General features: G+C 54.1%; 2 protein-coding genes across 3 annotated transcripts; both read right to left on the bottom strand.

The window, feature by feature from the left end:
- Positions 1-5,144: 5,144 nt before the first annotated feature.
- Positions 5,145-10,337, bottom strand: NOL12 (nucleolar protein 12). 2 transcript variants are annotated; one of them, XM_010960332.3, is made up of 6 exons: positions 10,181-10,337; positions 8,044-8,149; positions 7,725-7,773; positions 7,050-7,192; positions 6,012-6,109; positions 5,145-5,575 (listed from the first exon to the last, which is right to left on the bottom strand). In XM_010960332.3, the coding sequence occupies exons 1-6, from the start codon at positions 10,261-10,263 to the stop codon at positions 5,410-5,412; spliced, it is 645 nt and encodes a 214-aa protein (XP_010958634.1). In that variant the 5' UTR covers positions 10,264-10,337; the 3' UTR covers positions 5,145-5,409. The 2 variants fall into 2 exon arrangements, with proteins under 2 accessions (XP_010958634.1, XP_045376632.1); XM_045520676.2 differs by lacking the exon at positions 10,181-10,337 and adding an exon at positions 9,881-10,072.
- A 4,105-nt stretch (positions 10,338-14,442) lies between these two features.
- Positions 14,443-17,679, bottom strand: LGALS1 (galectin 1). Its single transcript, XM_010960333.3, has 4 exons — positions 17,532-17,679; positions 16,207-16,286; positions 14,969-15,140; positions 14,443-14,642 (listed from the first exon to the last, which is right to left on the bottom strand). The coding sequence occupies exons 1-4, from the start codon at positions 17,538-17,540 to the stop codon at positions 14,496-14,498; spliced, it is 408 nt and encodes a 135-aa protein (XP_010958635.1). The 5' UTR covers positions 17,541-17,679; the 3' UTR covers positions 14,443-14,495.
- Between the last annotated feature and the right edge of the window lie 4,958 nt (positions 17,680-22,637).

The following is a 22,637-nucleotide window of genomic DNA, read 5'->3' as shown; positions in this document are numbered from 1 at the left end:
GGGCGGCGCCCAGATGCCTCCGAGTGCGGGACCCGCTGCACGTTTAGCTTGAGCAGCAGTGTCAGGGGGTTCCCAGGGGGTTCCCAGGGGGCTCTTGAGAGGCCTGGCACTGGCGGGTCTGGCTTCCTAATCTCTTTCCCTTTGGTTTATTCCCACCACAGTCCCCCGGGCTGGCTTTAGTCCAGACCTCGGGCTGGAGACTTAACCTCTCTGTGCCTCCGTTTTCTTATCTGTAAAATAGGGGTAGTAATAGTACCTGTGAGGATGAAATTAAATGTCCAGGGTTTTTCAACCATTTGTACCCTTCCACTGATGTGGCGCTCACTCACAAAATGTACAGTTCATCCTTAAAAAAAAACAAGAAAAGAAAAATTGCCTTCTTTTTTTAAGCTAACATTTATTCTGCACAATTTGCCAACTCCTATTCCAAAATCTTTACATATATGAGGACATAGTAACCTGAAAGATTAAGTACCAAGATCCTCATTTCACAGCAACTAGGATCAGAATTAACTAACTCACCAGTGTCACACAGTTAGTGGCAGAGCCAAGACCAAAACCCTGGTGTGTACTGTAAGCAAAACAAAGTAGTGAGACTCATGTGCAATATCTGGCTCTAGCACTTCGTGGCTGTGTAATCCTGCAAGTTACTTGACCTCTCTGAGCCAAGGGTGAAGTGGATACCTGGTTTGACTTTGAAGGTGAGGGTATGGCCCCAGCCCTCTAGCCCCCACCAATCAGTAAAATCTGGAGCCAACTCAGGGTGGCACTCTTGACAATTTAATTCATTCAATACTCATGGAGAGTGATTCTCCTGTTTGGTGTACTTTGTGGTACTTACATTTTAGTGCAAACAAACAGATCCCAAACAAGATAAGTCAGCAATATATGGAGTACGTTGGCTGGTGATAGGTGCTCAGGAGAAAAATGAAGCAGGGAGGGGATTGGAAGTGGCTGCTGTGGAGAGGGCATTACTTTTAAAATAAGGTGGTCAGGGAAAGCCTCACTCAGATGGCTACCTTTGAGCAAAGACCTAGAGAAGATGAGGCAGTGAGCCTGCAGGTCCTGGGAAAGAGGGATTCAGGCTGCTTCAGGTTGCAGGGATGGAAGCAGACACTGGGGCTGGAGTGGAAAGAATGAGGGAATAAGGGGGAGGGCCAGTGAGTAGGGTTGGTGAGCTGTCCTGAGTGCTCTCTCTAAGCTCTGAAACTGCCTGGTTCCCCTCCTCCAGGGCAGGGGAAATGGTTGGTGGGAGGTTGGGCAGCAGCCAGGGTTCTGAAAGGGAGAGACATGGTTGGAAGGAGGTGGGGGGAGGGGGCCTGGGAGCCCAAGGGTGTGTTGAGAGGAGTGAAGGGGACAGTTGGAGGAAGCCCCCTCCTGTGGGGGACAGTGGTAGGTGATTGTGATTGAGGCCAGAAGAGGGGCTCTTAGTAATCTAGGTAATGACAGCTCCTCCTTTTCCCAAGAGGGCAAAGCTGCCATCCTCACATACACATCAGTGGGTTTCTCCCCACACCATCCCTGTGATGGGAAGGGCAGCTACAACCCATTATATAGACAGGAAACTCAAGGTTCAAGCAAGTTACCCAAAGCCACTCAGTTCCTTGATGACAGAGCCTGGTCTAGCAACACTGAGTTCTGTGGGGTGGCTCAGGGTGTAATGGTGGCAGCCAGGGTAGTGTCACCACTTGTCACCATTTAGCTCCAGCCTCTCATTCCCCTTTCTGCTCCCTGGAGAGTCTGTGCCTGCTCGCCTCCCCTCCTTTGCTCATGCTGCTGCCCTTGGCCCAGACACATCTCTTCAGAGATCCAGGGAAGCAGAACAGTAAGTGACAGTTCTTCTCTCCCTCTACCTTCCTGAGCCTCAGCTTCCTCACCGGTCAAACGGGAACGGTCATCCCAGTCCTCCCAGCCCACAGGCCTGTTGGAGAATCACGTGGTCCGGGCAGGCAAGATAGAGATGCAGGGGGCTGTGACCCAGGAAGGGAGCAGGGTCAGGAAGGCACAAGTCTCTAAAGGGGTCATGAGGGCTGGCCTATGGCTACCCTGTGAAGTGGTGATCCAAAGCGGCCAAGCTTGTTTTTAACCGGAGAAATTGGAAATCTCAACTTTTATATGAAACCTCAAAAATTTTAAGTATGGCCAAGTCAAATTGTTTTTAAACACTACATGTTTCAAACCAAACTAATTTTCAGGCTTTCTCTTCCAAGCAGTGTCTCTGAAGTGGTAAATCAAGATAGATTTTCATTCCTTTAGTGATGGCTTAAATGCCACCCCCTCCAGGAAGCCCTCCATGGCTTCCCCAGCCTTAAATGAGGGCTCACTCAGCTGGGATCCAGTGCAAGACCCCCACTGCTCCTGGGGTGCAATTTACATTGTGGACCATGTGAGTGGCGCCCCCTGGAGGTAAGGTCCTGGACCACGTCCTTTGGCTTGTTCAACTAGTCTGACGATGTTAATGTATCTGAGGTGTGACTTCTTTCTTTGCAGAAAGACCCATGGCTTGGGCATATCTACCTTCTGGATCCTTCCCTGGAGTTGTGTGCCCAACCAGAGGCCACTCTCGGCATAAATCCCAGCTACAGACAACTGAGAGACAATGAGTAGAACTCAGCTAAAACAATGTCCTGGCCAATGGGGCAGCCAGGGTGGGATGGGGAGCCACCTCAATGTGCCGTGGTCTTCATCCCTTCCCCCTTCCAGCAGCTGGGAAGCAGATACGATGGCTGAAACTCCAGCAGCCATCTTGGACCACAAGGTGGAACCCGTGTTGAAAATGGCACAAAACAAAAACCGAAAAGCCTGCCATCTCAGCTCCTCAGCTTTCCCAGCTCTGGGAAAGCATTTTTTGTTAAACTGAGAACTCCTCTCTTACATAAGCCATATATATATATTTTATATTATATATATATATATAATTTTAATTGAAGTATACACCGTTTACCATGTTGTGTTAATTTCTGGTGTACAGCATAGTGATTCAGTTATATATATATATTCCTTTTCATTATAGCTAATACAAGATATTGAATACAAGACTTGTATTATAAACAGTAGGGCCTTGTTTATCTATTTTATATATAGTAGTATCTGCAAATTCCAAATTCCCAATTTATCCCTCCACCCTCCAACCCTAGTTCCCCCTTAGTAACCATAAATTTTGTTTTTTGTCTGTGAGTCTGTTTCTGTTTTTTAAATAAGTTCATTCGTGTCATTTTTTTAGATTCCACATATAAGTGATAGCATATGGTATTTTTCTTACTCTTTCTGGCTTACTTCACTTAGTATGACAATCTCCAGGTCCATCCATGTTGCTGCAAATTAAGCCAGTTATTTTTAAATCTTGTTTTATATGTAGCTAAACCTAATCTTTCTTGATTAAACTCCTAGAGGCCCCAACCCCAAGAGCCTGCAGGATGGGGAGCAACAGAAGAATCCAGGTCAAATATGGAGAGAAAAGACAAGTTCTCCAGAGCGTTCTGATTCCACTACCCTCGATCCTAGAATTGGCAAAAAATCACAATTCAATTTCCTTGGCCTGCTGGAAGACCTGAGGGCACACGTGGGAGAGGGCAGATGAGAATTTAATACTAGTAAATATTACAAACGTAGATGTAAATTGTAAAAGATCCCATGTTACTGGGGATGGAGGACAGAGCCAGGTCAGACGTCTCAGTGGTCAGCAGCAGCCGGGCACATGCCGAAGTGCACCCCGGGAATGCCAGGAGCCACAGCTTCATGAACATGGTCTCACTTTGGTCTCAGGGCAGGCCTGAGAGGTAGGTGTCTTACGTCTCCTTACACATGGGGAAACAGCCCCAGTGAGGTCAGCAGTGAGGAGCTCAGAGTGGGCCAGCAGCAGAGCCAGGACTCAAACCCCTGTGTGCACAGACCCCCCAGGCCCAGCTCTGCTCCTGCTCACAGGGGCCTGTCACGGCTGAGACTCACCGCCCTGGGCTGAGTACCAGCACCACCTGGACAGCCCAGTAACAGGCCCCACCCTCTGCCCTGGATGGAGGCAACCAAGCAGGGCAAAGCACCCCACCCCAAGCACGGAGAGGACAACAGAAAGGCAGCAGGAAGAATAGGTGGAAGGAATGGAGAAGCCAGGTCACAGGGCGTCCCAGCCACAAGCCCTGAGCTTCGTGTTCCCACAGCCAGGTGTGGCCCTCAGGTCTGCATCGGCCACCGGACAGCACCAGACAGAGGGTTTTGATGGTGACTGAGGAGAGCGCCTGCCCAGTGTGGGGGCCAGGGCTGCTCCTGGCAGGCCCTCCATAGAGGGGAAGGCCTGCCCTGCAGATCCCAGGTCCCTGCTCCCTCTCCTCCAGGAGCCTCCAACGCCTGAGGGCTGGGCAGAACCGGTACCAGTGTTCCTCTCACACACACTCACTGGTCCGTGAGCTTCACCGGGGCAGAGAGCTCATCCTTCTCCCCTTTGCAGTCCCAGCATCAGGGCCCGACATGGCTCCCCTAACCAGGGCTCAACCCGAAATTCCTGTGCTCTGGCCCAGAATCACAGGAGTCAGTCAGCACAAGCAGGGCCTGACAACCTCCAGAACAGGCACTCCGGGGGTCCACACTGCCACCACGTCCACCTGCCACAGGTGGGCCTGGAGTCTGCCAATAGCCCTGCTCGGTCAGGAGAACAGCAGGGTGTGGAAGAGGTGAGTCACTCACAAGCTGGACAAAGAAGCAACAAGGCTGGTTTTCAACGGCTCTGAAACCACACCTGAAGGTTCACCTGGGAGAAGTGTGCAGAAGTGGCAGCCCTCATGCCAGCTGGCCTCCTGACGGGCTCTGAAAAAGCCAGACTTGCAGACGAGTCGAGACAGATTTCTGAGGAGGCCAATAAAGCCAATGAGAAGGGCCCAGCCCTAAGTCTCAGCTGGTAAAAGGCACAGCCTGGCTCTGCTCACCCACCTGCCCACTTCCCAGAGCAGCAGGTAGACTCTGGATTCTACCAGGGGTGACGCTGGTCTTCCCCCTGGGTCGGGGGCCCGGACCTAGCACTACCTTCTCGTACCCACAGGGAGAACTGCTGGAGAGTGAGGGTGACCCACGCCCCCAGCAGTTTCCACCTCCCAGAAGCCTGCCCTTGGCACACGGCATCAGGGCCAGGGACAAACCAACCGCAAGCGCACTTAGTTTCACCAATCTGATGAAGGTCTGGTGGGGTATACATTTGGGAAGATGCCCCAAACTTGGCCCTGGAGGCTCCTCCTGGGGGAGGCCAGCTCTTGGCTGTCTGCGCCTTCTGGAGTCCAAGCCCCAGGCTGGAGAGGTGCTGGCCTCCCAAGCTTGGGCTGTGGCGTCATCACCTGGGTGCAGGCTGGGTGACAGGACAGCCAAGCTGAGACAGGCCTGGCCCTTGCAGCCGAGGCTGGGGCCCGGCCTGGTTCCTGGGGCTCACTCCCCACTGTGCCGGGCTTTGCCTGTCAGCCGGCGGCGCTGAGTCTTGCTGGTACGAGTCGCGCTCGGGGGCTTCTTGGTGGAGTCCTGGGCCCGGCGGGGATGTTTCCTCTTGACCTTTTTGCGACTGTGTGCGTGCAGCGAGGCCGTGAGAGAGGAGATCCTGTGAGAGGGTGGAAGGCTGATGAGGCTAGGGCCTCAGTTTACTCTGGGGAACAATGGGGTGGAAGGTTGGGTAGTAGGGTGACTGACGGCCCGGCTCACAGAGGGGAAATCAGGACAGGCCCCGAAAGCTGGGAAGACCAAATCCATTCTGAAGGCATCCTGCTCTCCCCAGAGGGCCTGCCAGCTCTTCAGCTCACAGCGAGAAAGGCCCTTACCCCAGGCACTAAGGGTACCCAGGGTTGGATGTTCTCGGGGAAGAGGTGGGAGGTAGCAAGGGCGCTAAGGACCACTTGACAAACAGAGTAGAGGGCTGCTGAGGGCCCCACTCATGCCCCGTGCCACCCACCATGGGCCAGCGGAAGGGAACTCCGCAGGCTGAGTCACCAACGCCAGCCAGGAGGAGTGGGCTCACGGGGAAGGAGGCCAGGGCTCACCGCTGGGACAGCAGGGGGTCTCTGGACTTCCTGGGCAAGGCTCTTGTCGGCTTCTCCACGGATGATGCCTCCTCCTCGGACCCTCGCCCAGCCCCTTGCTAAAGAAGCACAGGATGAGGACGGTCACAGGGAGCGGTAGACAGAGAGTTCAGGCCTCTGAGCAGTCAGCGCTCTGTCAAGTGGGGCGTGACCTGCCGCCTCCCACACCTGGTCGGGGCTCAGAGAAGGCCTGGGCAGAAAGGCCCTCTGTGCCCCGAAGCAGGGATTCCACGGAGAGAGCTGGGGTCCCAAGTCCTCCACTGCCGCAGCTTACAGCGGACACTCACTCACAAAAAAACTCTAAAATAGGGACGAGGCTTGTCTGCACCAGACCTGACAGAAGAATGAGCACCAAACACAAGGCGAGTGTGAGGTCAGAAAGGATGTGATGAAGCAGCGGCTCTAGGACTTAAGGGCACTGTAACCTATGTGAGGCAATGCGGTTGACCTGATAACTGTACACATAACACACACATAAATTCCTACACGACCCAGACACGAGCTCAACTTCATAAGACAATGCTTACTATGATGCTTCCTGATTTTCAATGATATTCTGTTCCTTTTTTTTTTTCAAATGCTGGTTGGAACTTGCTAATGACTCACACCCCACAGGTCAGCGCACAGAGACGTGTGATGCAATGGGAATGCTCACAGCAAACTGCTCTCTTGCGTGCTGCTGGTGGACTGACCACTTTTATCCTCATGGCAATCCCACGAGGCAGTTGCTATCGTCAGTGACCCGCAAGTTATGGGTGAAGGGAAGCAGGCAAGACAGAGAAAACTGTCTATGCTCCCACAGCCGCTCGGCAGTGGAGCTGGCCTCTGAAGCCCCAGGGCTTGGGGCTTTAATCCAGGCCCTGGTGGGGGCCCAGGAAGAAAGAAGCCCTTTGCGCTGGAATCCCCATGACACAGATCAGCACTCAGGGACACTACCACCTCTAATAAGCCAGGTTGCCCCTGTGCCCATCTTTCCCCCGGGCTGGGAGGGAGACCCACCTCAGGCGGGGGCAGTCCGAGCAGCCGGGCCCCGGAGAGGTCCAGGTCGCTGATGGTGGTCACGGTGACGGTGTGGTTGGGGTGGTCATATTGCACTGACTCTGTCTTTGCTGTCACCAGCCAGTCCAGTTCATCTGCCTCCTCTGTGCACGGGGTCACAGAACCAGACCTCAGCCCCAGGGCATGAGTCAGCAGGCTCCAGCCACCCACCCCTACCCCTACGCCCACTACCCTGGAGTGCAATGGCCCCCTCTACTCTACAGGAGGGTATCCAGGAAGTCACCAGCTCCAGAGCCTGGCCTGCAGACAAATGCTGTAAATGACCCACCTCTGCCCTTCATGCTCCAGGGAGACCTCAGACCACCTGGTCCCCACCTAGGACAAACCCGGTGTGGCACTCAGAGCTGCTGCCTCTCCCTCCCCTCTACCTCTAGTACCTTCAGGCCTCAGAAACTCGGCTTTCTGCTAAGGATCAGTTTACCAAGAGGTTTGGGTCCACTCCTGGTCTCTGATCTACTGTCATTTAGAGGTATCTAAGGACCACCCCTAGCCCCAAGTCACCACCAAGACCACTAAAGGTAGAGAAGTCTGTGTGGCCCTCACACCCCTCCCCGCCTCCAGGGATGAATAAACCCAGCCTATTGTTTATTCTCTAGGTCAGGCCAAGGGACTCACCCAGCGCCTCCTCTCTCTCGGCCAGCATCTTCAAATATTCCTGGTGGCGCTGAAACCAAAAGGGAAGGGAACACAGTGAGTATGGCCTCTCAGCCTAACCTCAGGCAGAGGCGTTGGTCACATCCAGGATGAGTGCGACTAGGGCTTGAAGTGAAAGACCAGGAGGTTCCACCCTAAACCTTCCCCAGACCTGGGCCCTTGATGTCTCTGTACAAAACTACACCCCAGGTCTGCCCACACTCCCTCAGTTAAGGCTGTTAAGGTGGCAAGGCCCCCGGGAGTCAGGTCAGAGACACTCTCCCGCCCTCCCCCTCTGCACCTCCTCCCGGAGCTTCTTCTGCTCCTCCTTGAGCCGCTGCTTGATCTCCTCAATGGCTGCCTTCTTCCGCTCCACCTTCCGCTTGTGGAAGCCTGTCAGGTACTCCCTATAGGACAGAGGCAAGAGAGAGAGAGAGTCAGGAGAGAGTCAGGATACAAGGAAAGAAGGGCTCACTCCAGAAAAGGCAAACCCCCCCCCCCAAAAAAAACCCAGCTAATACTGTATTATGTGCCAGGCACCATTCCAAAACTGTACACCTGTTAACTCATGAAATCCTCACAGCAGCCTGTGCAGTATGTACCACTCCCCATTTTACAGATGAGGAACACTGAGAGGCAAGGTTACTTGTCCAAGGTCACACAGAGTGTAAGGTTAGGGGAAAAGAGGCAGATTCTGCCTCTCTCCACTCATTACCCTCAAGGGCTCAGATGCCAGTAACAGGGCCAGGTGGTGGGCACAGGCTGTGGGCCTTGGAATCTAGAACAGGTGAGGGCCCCCTTCTTTGCTGGCAAACTCTATCACTCAGTGAATTAAACCACTTCCAGTGGGGCTTTCAAAACCACCCTCACTCAGACCTCCACGAACTCTCCACTGGACCAACACCCCATTTCCCCGGGACCCTGCCCCCGGACCCATTTGTAGGTCTTGCTGACACCACCCTGAGTTTCCTGATGACACCTCAGCATTTCCCTCCCTCCCCCTATCTGATCTCAGCCCCTTCTCATCTGTCTAGCGCTGGCTGCACTATTCCCATCTGTTCCGGGGTCCAATGCTGGCAGTTTTGCTGACTCACTACTGTTAGTGGATGGAAGGACCCCTAAATTAGGAGGCCCACAAAAGTGTGGGTTCTTGCCGCTGACTGTGAAAGAACTCGAACAGCAGAAGCACAAAGTGAACAGCTGCTTTACTGCTCAGAAGCGGAAAAGAAAGGAAAGTATTCGAGTGAGGAAGAGGTGCTCAAGTGGGGAACTGTCAGCCAAGATGGGCAGTAGGGACAGCTCTGGCCTGGGTCAGGCCACGTGGAATTTTACGAGAGGCTTCCACCATCACATCCTCATTCAGGGTGTGATGGAGACAATCAGTCCTTGTCTGAGATTTTCAGTCCTTGTATGGACTTCTCTGGTTGTTGTCAAGGCAACTTTCAACTGTCATAGCACTGGTGGGTGTGTCACTTAGCATGCTAATACATTACAGTGAGTGTATAATGAGGCTTAAGGTCCACGGAAAGTCAAATCCACCATCATCTTGGACTGGGTTCTAACCAATTCTTGCTTCTTCTCAGCAGCTGCCTCCTGATACTTAGATAAGAGTAACTGGTTTCTATTTGAGGGAGAGGCAGGGGTATGATCCTAGGAGCAACAGCCTTGGTAACAAAAAAGAAATTTGCTTTTAACCAGAATTCCTGCAATCTGGTTGACTCAGCATCTGCCCCAAAAACCAATCTCCGAAGATTCTGTTCAGCCACCAAAGTTTTAAAGGGAAATGAAGGAATAATCTCAGTTAATCACTGAAATAGGTGGTCAGAGTCATTGCCATCCCCCAATGCCTGCTGGCTTATCCTGATCAACTGCTTGAGTCTGCTCTTCTATGACTCAGGGAGGCCTATGAAATTTCAGCTTTTCTATAAACAAGTGGAGGGGGGGCGCTCAGGGTCCTGCTTTCTTTCACTACCATATGCCCAGATGGCACTCTGAGTTGGGGACACTTGATGGATCAGGTGCTGAAGCTTAGGGGTCCAACTCAGGGGACCAGAGGAGCTTAATAGACGTCTGGTGAGTCAATAAATTTAAGCCACTCATTTCATTCACTCATCATTCATCAAAAACTGAGAGTCTACCGCGTGCAGGGCGGCTGGGCTGGGGAGGTGGAAGCCACAAGTCGGAGACCGGAGATCCCTACTCTCCCACCGCCACAGAGGAGCGCTGGGCGGGCTGCGGATAAGAGAAGTGAGGGCGGGGCGGGCGATTCCATTCCTCAAGGCTGGGGGACCACAGCGGCCGCTTCCTTCGGCGGGGAGCTCAGGGCCGCACGGAGAGGGCGGGACCGGAAGGGCTCTCCGCGTGAGCGTGTGCCGGCGGACCTGGCCTTGTTCTTGCCCGTTTGTCCGAAGGGGATCCACTCTAGCCTTGGCACTTACCGCCGCTTTTCCTCGTCGAAGCTGAGAACGAGCCGCGGCCGCCGGTCATCGCCATCTCGCTTTTTCTTCTTGTTGCGGCCCATAGCGGTGAGGCCTCAGCGGCGCGTCCCGCTCGTCCAAGACACTTCCGGGTGTAGCGCTTTCAGTCTTCCGGACGTGCCCCTCAGCGATGCTCCGTAGTTCCGCTCGCCAGGACCCGCCTTTGAAAGGGGCCGCCCAGCTTGTCTCCCCCACTTCTCCCTTTTGTGCGTAACTGATAAGATCCCTGCCCCTTCGGCGACTACCCAGCCCCACTCCCTCTCTTAGACTATCAACGAGGAGAATGAGGCCCCCAGGTCCTAGCGCCTAGCACAGTTCCTTGCACACAGTAGGCGCTCAATACAGAGTTATTAATGAATGGCTAAAGACTGCTGATCCTACTTTTGATTCGGATGTCACCTAGGAGATGATATCCAAAAGGACGTTTCTGGGACCAAACTACCTAGATTGGAATCCTGGTACCCCAGTTACAACTGTGAGGTCCTGGACCAATTGCCTTCGCTGTGCCTCAATCACTCTATTTGTAAAATAGGGATAATCATAGTGACTTTGTAGGGCATTTGTAAGACGATGGTTTTCCAACTTTGGTTTGCATCTAAATTCCCTGGAGGGTTTGCTGAAACCCAGATCGCTTGGCCCCAACCCTAGAGTTTCTGATTCAGGAGGTCTGGAGTGAGCCCCAGAATTTGCATTTCTAACAAGTTCTCAGGTGATGCTAATATTGCTGGTCCACGGATCAAGCTTTGAGAACCCTAACTGTGAGGAATAAGTGATTTATGTAGTGTGTGTATAGCATGATACATGCCACACACGTTTGCTACACAAGCCTCCTCCCTTCTCTGTGCCTTAGTTTCCCCAAGTATAGATTTGGGATGTAGTAACACACTCTTCTACCGAAAATGAGGGCGTGAATGTGAAGGCAAGAAGTAAAACACCTGAAGGGGAATTTTAGTAGCTGGGATTGTATGCCTGAATCCCTCATTCTCAATTCATTTATGCTGCAGTCAAGTAGCTAGCACACTCCCTCTAGAAGGTAAGACGCAGACTCTGACCATGAATTTTGAAAGGAGCCAGGCATACAGTAGGTGCATCTCTCCATGAGTGTTGAACCCATTCCATACGGGTCCTTTGCTCGGGAGATTCCCTTTTGGGCACTGAAAGGCAGTTATCCTCATATCCAGGGCACAGCAGGAGACTACTTTAATGGTGGGGCTTCAGGGTGATGAACAACCACTCTTCTGACCCTCCACCCCTCTAGTGGTTATGCCCAATGCCACCCTTGGCACCCTTCCTCTAGGTAGAATCATCGCCCTCGCTGCAGTTATGCTCCCCCACCCCCCGCCGAAGATGCCCAGCAAGCCACCTTCGGTGGAGGCTCAGAGAAAGGAAGTGACTTAAGCAAAGTCACCCCATTTTTAAGTCGCTTGCAGCATCATCCGTAACTGCCCTCCTGTGTGAGCCCTTGCAGCCCACCCAGCCCTAGCTGCCAGCCCACATGGGGTTTCAGGAAGGGCACATCTGCATAAGCTTCCAGGGCAGAGTGAAGTCTGCCACCCCAGGCAGGGGACAGACACTGTTGCTCCAAACTCTTCTGTGGGTGTTCCAGGTCCCCTCACCCCAGGAAAGGAGATGAGGGACTGGCATCCCACCCAGATTCTAAATGCTCGAGAGCCCTTTACTGCATCTCACAGTCTAAAACACCCACCTCCCTTTTTGGGTCGGTTCCTCCTTGACATTTTTACATTGATTGAGCACCACCTGTGTGCCAGGCACAGCAAGAGATGGCACATTCTCTTACTAGAAGTGAGGATGAAGATGATGAGCCAGAAGAATAATAGCAGCTTCCATTTACATAACTTCTTCACGCAATTATCTCTTTCGAGGTTAGGTGTAAGGCTCAGAGAGGTGTGGTCACTTCCCCGAGGTCACACAGGCAAGAAGAGCAAGTGCTGAGGATGAAGCCCAGATATTCTAAGTACAGAGCTCTACTTAGTTTCTCTGGACACAGTTTCATAGGCTCTTGGGACACACTGAATCTTAAAAGAGGCGATGAGAACCAACATTTATGGAGCCCCTACTATGTGCCAGGCACCATGCAGTTCTCCACATATCTCAGCTAATCCTTGCAACAACCCCACAGGGTGGATACTAGTATCAATGCAATTTGATAGATGAGGAGACAGGTTCAGAGAGGTTGAGTAACCGGTCCTAGGGCACACAGTGATGGAGCTGAGGTTTGAACACAGGTCTGACTACATGCCTAATTTCTTTCCTCCACAGCCAGTAATCTCTCTCCTTATATGCCCTGGGGCTTTACTCTGCCTGGAGGTAGTCCCAGTCCTGCTGTATCATAAGTGTTCAGCCAGTGTAGGGAGAATAGGTTGGGTGTACCATGAGAACCAGAGAAAAGCAGTCAGGGAGACTTTTTCTCCAATGCCCAGAAGAGGGCGCCCCACCACAGTCAGACTTTCAGAACTGTTTCTCTTTGGGTGGCCACTTGGGTGTCCCAGGAGAGTCTGGAGATTGGGTGTGGCTCACGGCAGCTCTCAGCATGTGTGTTCCATCCTCCCTGGCCCTCTTATAAGGTTCCCACCCCCACCCCCGCCCCAGCAGACCCACCGAGATGGGACTCAGCCACCCAAGAGGGCCCAGGTGCAAATAATGACCCCCATTTTATAGATTATGAAACTAAGGGTGGAAGAGACCTACCCAGGTTTCCACAGCTGGTGCAGGCTGTCCTGGAGAGTGAGATTTACCAAGCTCCCACCCCACACAGACCTCAGGAGACAGTGCCCCGGGGGTGGGGGGGCACCCACTGACTTTCTGATTCTGAGCCTTCTTGGGACATTGGCTCAGTTCCCAGGGGCTATTTCCCAGGGAGGTAGGGACCCTGCAGCAGGGAGCTGAAAGGAAACGGTGCAGGGGAATAGTGGGTATGTGGGGTTTGCCCAGATCCCAGCTCAGGTCCCATCATGTAAGTGAGTGATGGGGCTGGTTAAGCATTGTCTTCCAAGGTAACAGAGCCTGGCTGGTCTTGGAAAACCTGTCCTCTGGAAGCCAGGAGAGGAGAGGCTCCTGGAAGCCTCATCTCAGGCTGAGTGAGTCTCTCACACTCCTCTGCTCTGTAGGGAAGAGGCAGTATGCAGTGTGGAGCCTCTGGGAGCCTGCAGGCGGGGCTTCAAGTCAGCCCACCTGCCTCTACTTCTAGATTCTCTGCTTCTAGGGAGCCGATGTATCCTCCCACATCCCAATGCCTCCTTTACAGAAACAGGCCTGCAGATGGTGCCACGGGCATCTTCCAAGCCCATCTTCCCAGTGTTGGGTTGAAGGTCACAGAACCAGCACTCTGGCTGCCCTTACACTCCAGCAGTGAGGTATGTGGCCTGGGGCCACAAAGCTAGGATGCGTGAGGAGCCCTACATGACTCAGCTCGGGGCCTGGTAGAGATTAGGGAGTCAAGTCATCACTCAGAGCCTGCTTCCTCCCCTTCACATTCAGGTAATAACATCTCAAGAGGCGGTGCAGCAGGGACAGGAAACCACTATCACAGAGTTTACTGTGTGCCAGGCACTACCCTGTTCCTCCTTCACATATCTCATTTCATCCTCGCAACACCCCCATGATAGGCTGCGTGCTATCATCCCCCTCATATAAATGAATCAACTGAGGCTCAGAGAGGTCAATTAAGGAACACAAGGACACACAGCTGATAGCCCTACAAGGAAGCAGATCTCTTTCTAGTTCATGAAAACAAATGAGAGGAGCCCCAGGTAGTCTTCCCTCCACCTCCCTCTGTGCTGCCCCAATATCAGGGCATGAATCAGTCTGTTCTTGCCTCTTTCCCCCCGGAAAACCTAGGCCAGCCGGCCGAATGAATGATGAGTTAAGGAAGGACCGAAGGAGAGAAAGGTCTAGAGAGTGAAGCGCGCAGGAAAGAGGGACCTCAGATGGAGGGCCGCAGGGATGACTTATTCAACATCTTTTGAACACCTCCTGGGTGCTGGGGCCCACTAAGTTGGGAGCTGTTTGAGGGTAGTGATTGGGCCTTAGTAGTCACTGAGCTCCCTGCTGTGTACTGAGCTCTCTGTTCGGGGGCTCAGGGGGAGATGTCACTGGTACTTAAGAGACATGCATGGAGAAAGTGAATGGAAGTGAAGAAAGGGGCAGAGCCTGGGGGAGTGGGCGGAACCTCCCCTTCCACACCCACACACACAGGAGGCTGGTTCAGCGGGAGCAGAGGCAGCTGCCTTTATTGGGGGCCATGGACCAGTTGGCTTCACTCAAAGGCCACGCATTTGATCTTGAAGTCACCATCAGCTGCCAGGTAGTTGATGGCCTCCAGGTTAAGGCGGTTGGGGAACTTGAATTCGTATCCATCTGGCAGCTTGATGGTTAGATCTGCCTGGTCGAAGGAGATGCACACCTGGGGGTGGAGAAGGTCAGTGAGCGAGTGGACCCTACAGCGGGAGCCTTGGCTCTGTAGCCATGGCCACGGCCTGCAGGTCCCGGGCCCTCCCAGAGCCCTTTACTCATGTAACCCTGACAACAGCTCCACCTTGTGGGTGAGGCCCTGGGGTTGGGAGAGGGGAGGATGCTCACTGATGCTCACCCAGCAGGTGAGGGGAGGGAGGGGAGGGAGAAGGGGGAGGGGAGGGGAGAGGGGCAGGGCGGGACCTAGGTCTCTAGCCATAAACCCAGCTCTGCCTCAGCCCACCCAGCGCCTGCCCTGGCCCCCAGGCCCCAGCCCACCTCCACAACACTTCCAGGCTGGAAGGGGAAAGCAGACTCCCGCTGCTCGGCCCCCCAGGCCCCGCCGTCCTTGCTGTTACACACGATGGTGTTGGTGTCCCCGTGAGCGTCGAAGCGAGGGTTGAAGTGCAGGCACAGGGTGTTGCTGTCTTTGCCCAGGTTCAGCACGAAGCTGGGGGTAACAGGTGAGCTCCCTCAGTCTGTGCCACTCAGTCCACAATTGATGCACCTAGCTGGGCGAACTTACTGAGCCGAGAGGCAGGAAACCTGGAGTCTAGTTGTTGCCCTGCCACCTCCTTGCTGGGTGACCTTGAGCCAGCTCCTGCCCCACTCTGGGTCTGTTTCCTCATCTTCACAGTGGGGGCTGCACAGGAAGGACCTCTAAGGGTCCTTTTGTAGGCATGAATTTGTGTCCCAACCCCTTTGGTCAAGATTGGAGACTCCCTCCAGATGGCGACCTCTGGGAAGGCAAGTGTCCCGTCTGTCTTGTCTACCTCTCTGTCCCTGGTGCCCAGCATGATGGGTCACACACAGTAGCGCTCAAAAACTGGGGCGGATAATAATAATACATTTTCTGAGTGGAGGTGACAGCAACGCCTACCTCTGAGGTTTGGTGAAGAATGAAATGAGCAGTACACATAAAGTGTGCAGCTCCTTATAATGTCAGCTGGTCATCACCAGCGTCACTGAGAGATCCAGCATCTCACTTACACAGAACCTCCCCTCCATTAACTGATTAACAAACTAGGCTCAAGGCGGTTGGTTGACTGGTCCAAGGTCACAAGGCTGCGGAAAACCTAGGCCAGCCGGCCGAATGAATGATGAGTTAAGGAAGGACCGAAGGAGAGAAAGGTCTAGAGAGTGAAGCGCGCAGGAAAGAGGGACCTCAGATGGAGGGCCGCAGGGATGACACTTTTTCATTCCCTCTCCCCGCCCTGCTCAGGCTCAGGTCCCGCCCACAGAAGGGGGGGAGGGGGAAGTCAGCCGAGGTAGATGACGAGGCTGCAGCTGGTTTAGTTTAAGAGGGGAAACAATGGTGGGGGCGTCCAGACCCCGCGGAGGAAGTGACTCACGCTAAGACGCAGCCTCATAGGCTGCAGACAGTAACCCTGCCCCGCCTGAGGGAGGAGCCGGGCCTGGCCGGCCACGCCCCTGCCAGGCGCGGGGCGGGACCCTCGAGCTGGAGCGCCCGCCCCTGCCACGCCCGCCCCTGCTGCCCACCGCTGTCGCCCCCTCACCTCTTGGCGTCTGGGGCCACCTGGCCCCGCACTCTGAGGCACTCCCCAGGTTTGAGATTCAGGTTGCTGGCGACCAGACCCTGCACAAACAAGACCCCGCCCAGCCAGGTTAGAGGACGCAGTGTCCGGGGGGCATGGGGTGGGGTCCCCACCCTGGATGGTCAGACCCGGCCGACCTGAAGCTTGAGGAACCCGGCTGCAGGTTCTAGACTCTTCTTCTCTGTGTGGTCCTGGACAAGTCCCTACCCCCAGCCGGGTCAGTTTCTTGTCTGTAACCTGACTGAGATTCTAGAAGACAGGATCTAGAAGTTTTTGCGGTTCAGCCAGGGGATTTTAGATGCAGATTGGCCTGGGAGGTGGGGTGCCATCGCCTCATTGAATAGATAGAACCAGGCTCTGAATGGGTCATACTGCGAGTTGTTGGCAAAGGAAGGTGAATAAGTCATCTGCCCCTCTGCTGGAGAGAAAGCAACCTGGGGCTAGGCCATCCGCCACCAACCCCTTCAAGCTCCTCTGTGCAGAGAGGCGCAGGGGCTGGAGAGGAGACCCCTAAGGAACAGTCAGGCCCGTTTAAGAAGGGAGAGCAATCTAGGGCCGGAGAGCAGCCTGGCTGACTCAGGGTTAACAAGATCGAGCACACAGCTTAACTGGTGTGAGTGGTTCCTTCTGCCAGAAGCTTGAACCTCTTTCCTCTGGCCTCCAGAAGATTCTGGCTTCCTCTGGATCCCTTATCATACACACCCACTCCCAGCCTGGAGGAATAGTTGGTGGGAAATTACTCCAGCCTCCACCTGACCAGCCTGTTCAGAACCACCCCTCCACCGGCTAACCCAGGGAGGCCCCCTCCGGGCAGCCTGTCTCGGATCCTGGCGACTTTTCAGAGCTCTCTGGAGCAGAGGGTGACTCTGCCCTGGCCCAGTGACTGCAGACAGCTGCAGGGGGGAGGGGACTGGAGGTTCCTTGGGGTGGAAGAGGGGGAAGGGACAGTGGCCTGGGCACCAACGAAATGCTCCCCCCCACCCCGTCAGCCACACCCTTCCCACTCCCACTTCTCAAAGAGCTGCAGAATGTCAGCCTTGGCAGAAATAACTGTGTTGTCAGACCCTGGAGGAATCCAGAAAATTTTCAAGCCAGAGGAGCCCTTGGGGGACCATGGTGCCCACCCCCATTTTACAGATATGGCCACTGAGGCCCAGAAAAGAAAAGACATTTGTTCAAGGCCATACTGCGGGAGCTAGAACCCAGATCCTGATCGGCTCTCACTCTCCCCTAGTTGTCTGCCCCCACGCCATCCCTGGGCCTTGGGGTGGGGCCCCCATACTCACACAAGCCATGACTGAAGAGAGAAGGATGTTCCTGGGACTGCGGCACCAGCTGTCTGAAGACTACCGGAGAGATGTGCCCCGGGCCGCTCCCACCCTTTTAACTGGACCAGACCCCGGTGAGTCCCGCCCACTGAGTGCTCAGCCAATTGTAAGTCAGGACAGGGATGGGGGCCACGGGAGGCGGGGTCAATAGAATTTTGAAGCCACTTCTGGAGCAGAGATGACCAATCAGAGCGGAGACCCCCTCCATTCCTTCTTAAGCACTCCCCCAGGGTCCAGGCTCCACCTTCCATTCTCCTTCACCCCTCCCTACCCCCCAAAAGAATTATGCTGTGGCAAGGATTGGGGGAAGCCAGTGGAAAATAGTTGGAGGATGAGCTAGGCCCAAGAGTTGGCGGGAGTAGGGCCAGGGCCAGCTGGCTGAGCTCAGGGGGTACCCAGAGAAGACAGCTGAGAGGGTGCAGGGTCCTTCAAAGAATTAGATCTTGGGTTCGCAAGGCTGCTCCCTGGCAGAGACCAGGGCGTGGCCCGCTCTGGGTGCCTCTGCAGAAGGCCCAGGATCCGTTAACCACAAGGCTCTGGCCACGCCTTGGCCTCCCCCTCCCCCTCCCCCGAAGCAGGGATTGCGGCTGCTTCTCGTGCTCCTCACAAGCGCTAAAGGTTGGGCCGGTGCCAGGCCTGAGGCTGCTGCCCAGGCTCAGGGCTCAGGCCTCGGGGTTTGGCTCTCCTGAGGGGCCTGCCAGGGATCATCCAGGAGCCCCTGCCTGACAGCCTCTGGCCTGAGAGGATATGGGAGGGGTCCCAGGGTGAGGCAGGCCACCAGGGGTTGGGGTCCCCTCTCTACTCTCCTCACATTGCTCCCTCTGATGCCTGGCACAGCCTTTCCTTTCCCCGTCCCTTTAGCAGATGTTATACTGAGCACCTACTATGTGCCTGGCCCTGAGCTGGCCTCAGAGGATTTGAAGACGAACCCCTCTCGGTCCCTGTTCTCAAGTAGTCCACTGTTGGGGCAGAATCTGGCCATGAACCTAATTAAGAAGTTGTGTGATGCTGGCTCTGAGGGAAGTCCATGAGCAAGCCCCGAAGTGGGATGGTCCAGAATGGAAAGAAGGTGGGTCTTGCAGGATGGGTGAAGAAGCAGGGATTGGCATTCCAGCATGGATCAAAGCTCAGAAATGAGAAAGCACAGGTCTGGGGACCCTGAGCATCTGGGCATGGCTGGAGTTTAGAGTGTGCTGGGGAAAGATGGGTCATGAGGCTAGGAGGCCAATGGTACCTGGATCATCAAGGGCCTCATTGAGGAGCTTGGGCATTGTTTTATCTGAGGGTGCTAGGGAGCCACAGAAGGTTATAAGAAGGGTGTGTATTGAGTCCAAATTTAGGCTGCAGGGAAAATCACTGTAGCAATAGAGTTGAGGGTGGGTTGGAGGGGTGCTCACCTCACACTTAAGCACCAGGTAGAGAAAGGGGCATGAGGAGGAGTGGGTGAGGTGAGGGGCTTGCTAAAGGAGTAATCAATGGGACCTCCTTCTCCATATCACCATCCCCCTTCTGAAATTGCCAGCATTGAAGAGGGAGGAAGATGTGGACCAGGAGTGACTCACAGCTGGAGGCCAGGCCAGCAAACCCACCCTGTCCTGTGCTGCCTCCCCAGCCCCCACCTCCCTCCAGATGACTGAAGCCCACACTGGCATAGGAGGAGAGGGAAGAGCATGGGGCTGAGAGGCAGGCCCAGAGAAATTGGGTCGCACCCCTTGTGAGCCCCTCAGCCTTCCTCCCAGACCACACCAGCTACCTCAGAAAGCAACCACAGTGCTTCACTTTTTCCTCCAGAGCCTCCCCAAAACCTCAACGTAGGGAGGGTGGGTGGAGCCCAGCTCCACTGCCTTTCCTCTGTGCTTACCCTCCAAGGCCCACAGACACCACTCTCCGCCTGCTCAAGGAATGGGGGCATTTCAGGAGGAGTCGTGGACCAAGGCCAAAGGTGCTTCAAGCACAGTCCTTGCCAGACTGCCATCAGGTGGGCCTGGCTGGCTCTTCCAGCCCAGTAGTTGAGCTCTCAAGGCCTCAGGAGCTGCTCCTCCATTCTGCCCCCACCCCAATCTGGAAGATGGTCCAACACCAGGAAGTGTTTGCTGTTGGGGGAAGGGCTGCTTTACTCCTCCAGTGTCTGGCCTGCCAAAGGCTGGTAGAGAGATGGGGTGGCGTAGTGATACGGTGCATAGGCCCCTGGAAAAGCCCCTTGGGGGTCTGGAGACTCGGGGTTCTGGCTCTAGTTGGCCACGCCCTCCCCAGGGCATCCTGGCAAGTCACTTCTCCCTGCTGGCCTCAGTCTCCCCATCTGTGAACTGGGATGTGCAGCCCTGCTCTTCTGCACAGTTAGTACAAACGGTGTTCAAATCTATTGTACTTAATAGAGGATTATTTTTTTCATAGATCTTGGAAGGTTTTAGCCTCCCTCTTGTCTCTTTTCCCAGGCTGAATTTACCTTCCTGGGTCAGCACCTCTGGGAGGTCTCCCTTTCACAGCCACCTCGTCCCCAACAGTTCCCTCCTCCCTAGGGTGGGGTGGGGGGCTCTCCAGAGTCCAGTGTCCCCTAAAAACAGGGACTGTGGTTTTCCTAGGGCAGGAGGCAGGGACAGATGCACTGTGTGCCCCTCCCCCAACCCCAGTCTCAGGGCCTCCTGGTGGTGGCGCCCACTTATCTGCCTGTGCCGGGCGCCTGGCTTTCATACATTATCTCATTTTGTCTTCACCTCCCTCCTGCTTCAGGACTGCCAACTGGGTCGAGCTTCTGCACAGGGAAGCTGCCCCGGGGCCCTGAGATGAAGCTGACATTAGAATCAGAGAAGAGGGGCAAGTCTTGATTTGGAGGCTACCAGCTGTGACTGTAGCCAAGGTCCTTGTCCTCTCTGAACCTGTATCCAGTAAGTGGGAATGTTACCCACCTGCCAGCTGGTTGGAGGATTATAGGCGTGATGTGGGAGGGGCTCAGCGTCAGTTCTCTCTTGCACCCCCCAAGGCCCCTCTCCCTGTAGAGTCCTCCCATCGGCATCCCCATGGGCCTGCAGCAGAGGCAGCGAGCTCTCTGGAATTCCTTCGTGCTCCAGGCTGGTCCTGTGGGCTGGACCTTGGCTGCTGCCATGAGAAATGAGTTGAGCTTGTCCAGACAGCGGAGCCAGGCCAGTGCGGCTCTTCCCAGCCTGCCAGCTCCTACCCGCCCCTGTGATGGCTGCGCCTCCTCCCGCGGGCAGGGGTGGAGAGGGCTGCCAGGCCCACCGACACACCAGCCGCACCCCCTAGGCAACCTGGCTGGCCCAGTGGGGAAGGCGGGGGTGGTCAGAGCCAGCTCCAGAGCTCCCTCATTTATTGATGCTGAGACCACCCAGAGAGGGTGGCCGCTTGGCCCCCAGAGCTAGGGCTGCGGCCCTTTTATCTACTGAGCCAAGGAAAGAACACTGTGGTCTGGGATACCTAGACCTCAAGAGTGATCTTTCCTCCTGCTCAATGAAAGGGAGGAAGGACTAGTAGGGGATGTCCCCCAACTTCAGGTACTTTTCCAACCAGTTTGTGCTGGAGCCCACCCCACACTTACCTGCTCATCCATTTCCACCTCCCCCTTTGTTGCATGTGCTGGTCTGCCTGCCCAGACAGCCACCTGGTGGTTTCCACCTTTCCATCTGGTGTCTGTCCCCCGCTGAACACAGGCCCCGGCTTGCCTTTAAGGAACTGCCCCTCCTGTCCTGTGAGGTCTGGGTGGGGTCCAGACCCTGTCATTCATTAGTCCTGCAAGGCTCAGGCCGGAGTCTGGTTTTTTTTTAATGTTTTTTTTTGGGTGACATAATTATAGACTCACAGGAAGCTAAGAGCTTTTTAAGAGCTTAGAAAATATTTGAGACGTGAAGGAAAAAATGTGTTGGGCCCAAAATACAAAAACTGCAGAGCTGAAATTAATAAATGTTTACTGTGCTCAAACCAAAAACTTGGTAGTCATAAAAATTGTATTACATTTGAAAACAGTTTTGTGGGTTGAATTTTCTTCAAAAGCGTGCCCAAGTCTTCCTAGAGGCTGGTCACTCCTAAATTAGATCTCCACCTCCAAATAATGTCTAAAATAAAAGTATCAAAATACTTGGGAAATGTACAGCACCCCCCCCCCCCATAAATATAGTTAATGTGGGCTGTGGGCACACATTTCCTGCGATGTGCTTGGGACCTGTGTATCAGGAGTGTTTTGGGCTGTAAGCCGGGGAAAATTCAACTGAAGCGGCTTTAAAATTAAGGACAACTCATAACAAGAAGTCTGGAGCTAGGAGGTTTCCATGGTAGGTTAATTCAGTGGCTCAGTGAAACCAACAAAGATCTGGGTTCCTGTATCATGGTGGATCGTGGCCGTGTAGACAGTCCTTGTGCTTCTGCACAGCCACAAATCCACAACTAGTCCTTGCTCTTAGGACAGAGAAGCTGAAGGGTTTGGGATGAACTTAACATCTGCAACATACTCTCGAATGAATCAGTTAAAAATGTAAATATATATAAAGAGCAATTAAGCAAATCGGACAAATATGAACAGCTGGGAGTCTAAGTGAAGGGCACTTGGGTGTTTATTGTGCTGTACTTGCACCTTTTCTGTTGGTTTGAAATTTTTCTAAATTAAAATTTAGAGAGTGTGACATAATAAGAAATGTGTGTTTGGTTTCTGATCCCAGTTCCTGACATAGGTCCTAAAACCCTTGCCATTTCCTAAGTGATAGGGGTGACTGAAGGAGCATCTTTTTGACCCCGGTTCCTGATACAGAGCTCCTAAATCCCTTGGAATTTCCTGGGTGATAAGAGCATCTTTTGTTATAATGAAGTGACTTTTGGTGGGCACCTGGATGGCTTCAGGATGGGGGTTGGTTACCAGAAACACCAAGCAGCGACTGGAACTTTCCCCAGGGAGGGGAGATGGGCTAGAGATTAATGACCAGTGCCTACATGATGAATCCCCTCCATAAGACTCTCAAACTACAGGGTTTGGAGAGCTTCCAGGTTGGTGAACACATCCACATCCATGCTGGGAGGCTGCCGCACCCCAACTCCATGGTGACAGAAGCTTCTGCACCT

The sequence above is a fragment of the Camelus bactrianus genome, chromosome 12 (assembly GCF_048773025.1).
Source record: "Camelus bactrianus isolate YW-2024 breed Bactrian camel chromosome 12, ASM4877302v1, whole genome shotgun sequence".
Taxonomy (NCBI): Eukaryota; Metazoa; Chordata; class Mammalia; order Artiodactyla; family Camelidae; genus Camelus; species Camelus bactrianus.
This window is presented reverse-complemented; position numbering and strand designations above follow the sequence as displayed.

What these genes read in the sequence shown, in the direction of transcription:
- NOL12 (XM_045520676.2), bottom strand. Translation starts at nt 10,014, where the DNA reads ATGGAATCGCCCGCCCCGCCCTCACTTCTCTTATCCGCAGCCCGCCCA. An exon ending in GCCCAGCCGCCCTGCACGCG is followed by an intron (nt 8,150 to 9,880) that starts GTAGACTCTCAG and finishes TCTGTCCTATAG; the next exon opens with GGAGTACCTGACAGGCTTCC. An exon ending in TCGGACTGCCCCCGCCTGAG is followed by an intron (nt 6,110 to 7,049) that starts GTGGGTCTCCCT and finishes GTGCTTCTTTAG; the next exon opens with CAAGGGGCTGGGCGAGGGTC.
- LGALS1 (XM_010960333.3), bottom strand. An exon ending in GTGGCCCCAGACGCCAAGAG is followed by an intron (nt 15,141 to 16,206) that starts GTGAGGGGGCGA and finishes TGTTACCCCCAG; the next exon opens with CTTCGTGCTGAACCTGGGCA. An exon ending in AGCCTGGAAGTGTTGTGGAG is followed by an intron (nt 14,643 to 14,968) that starts GTGGGCTGGGGC and finishes CTCCACCCCCAG; the next exon opens with GTGTGCATCTCCTTCGACCA.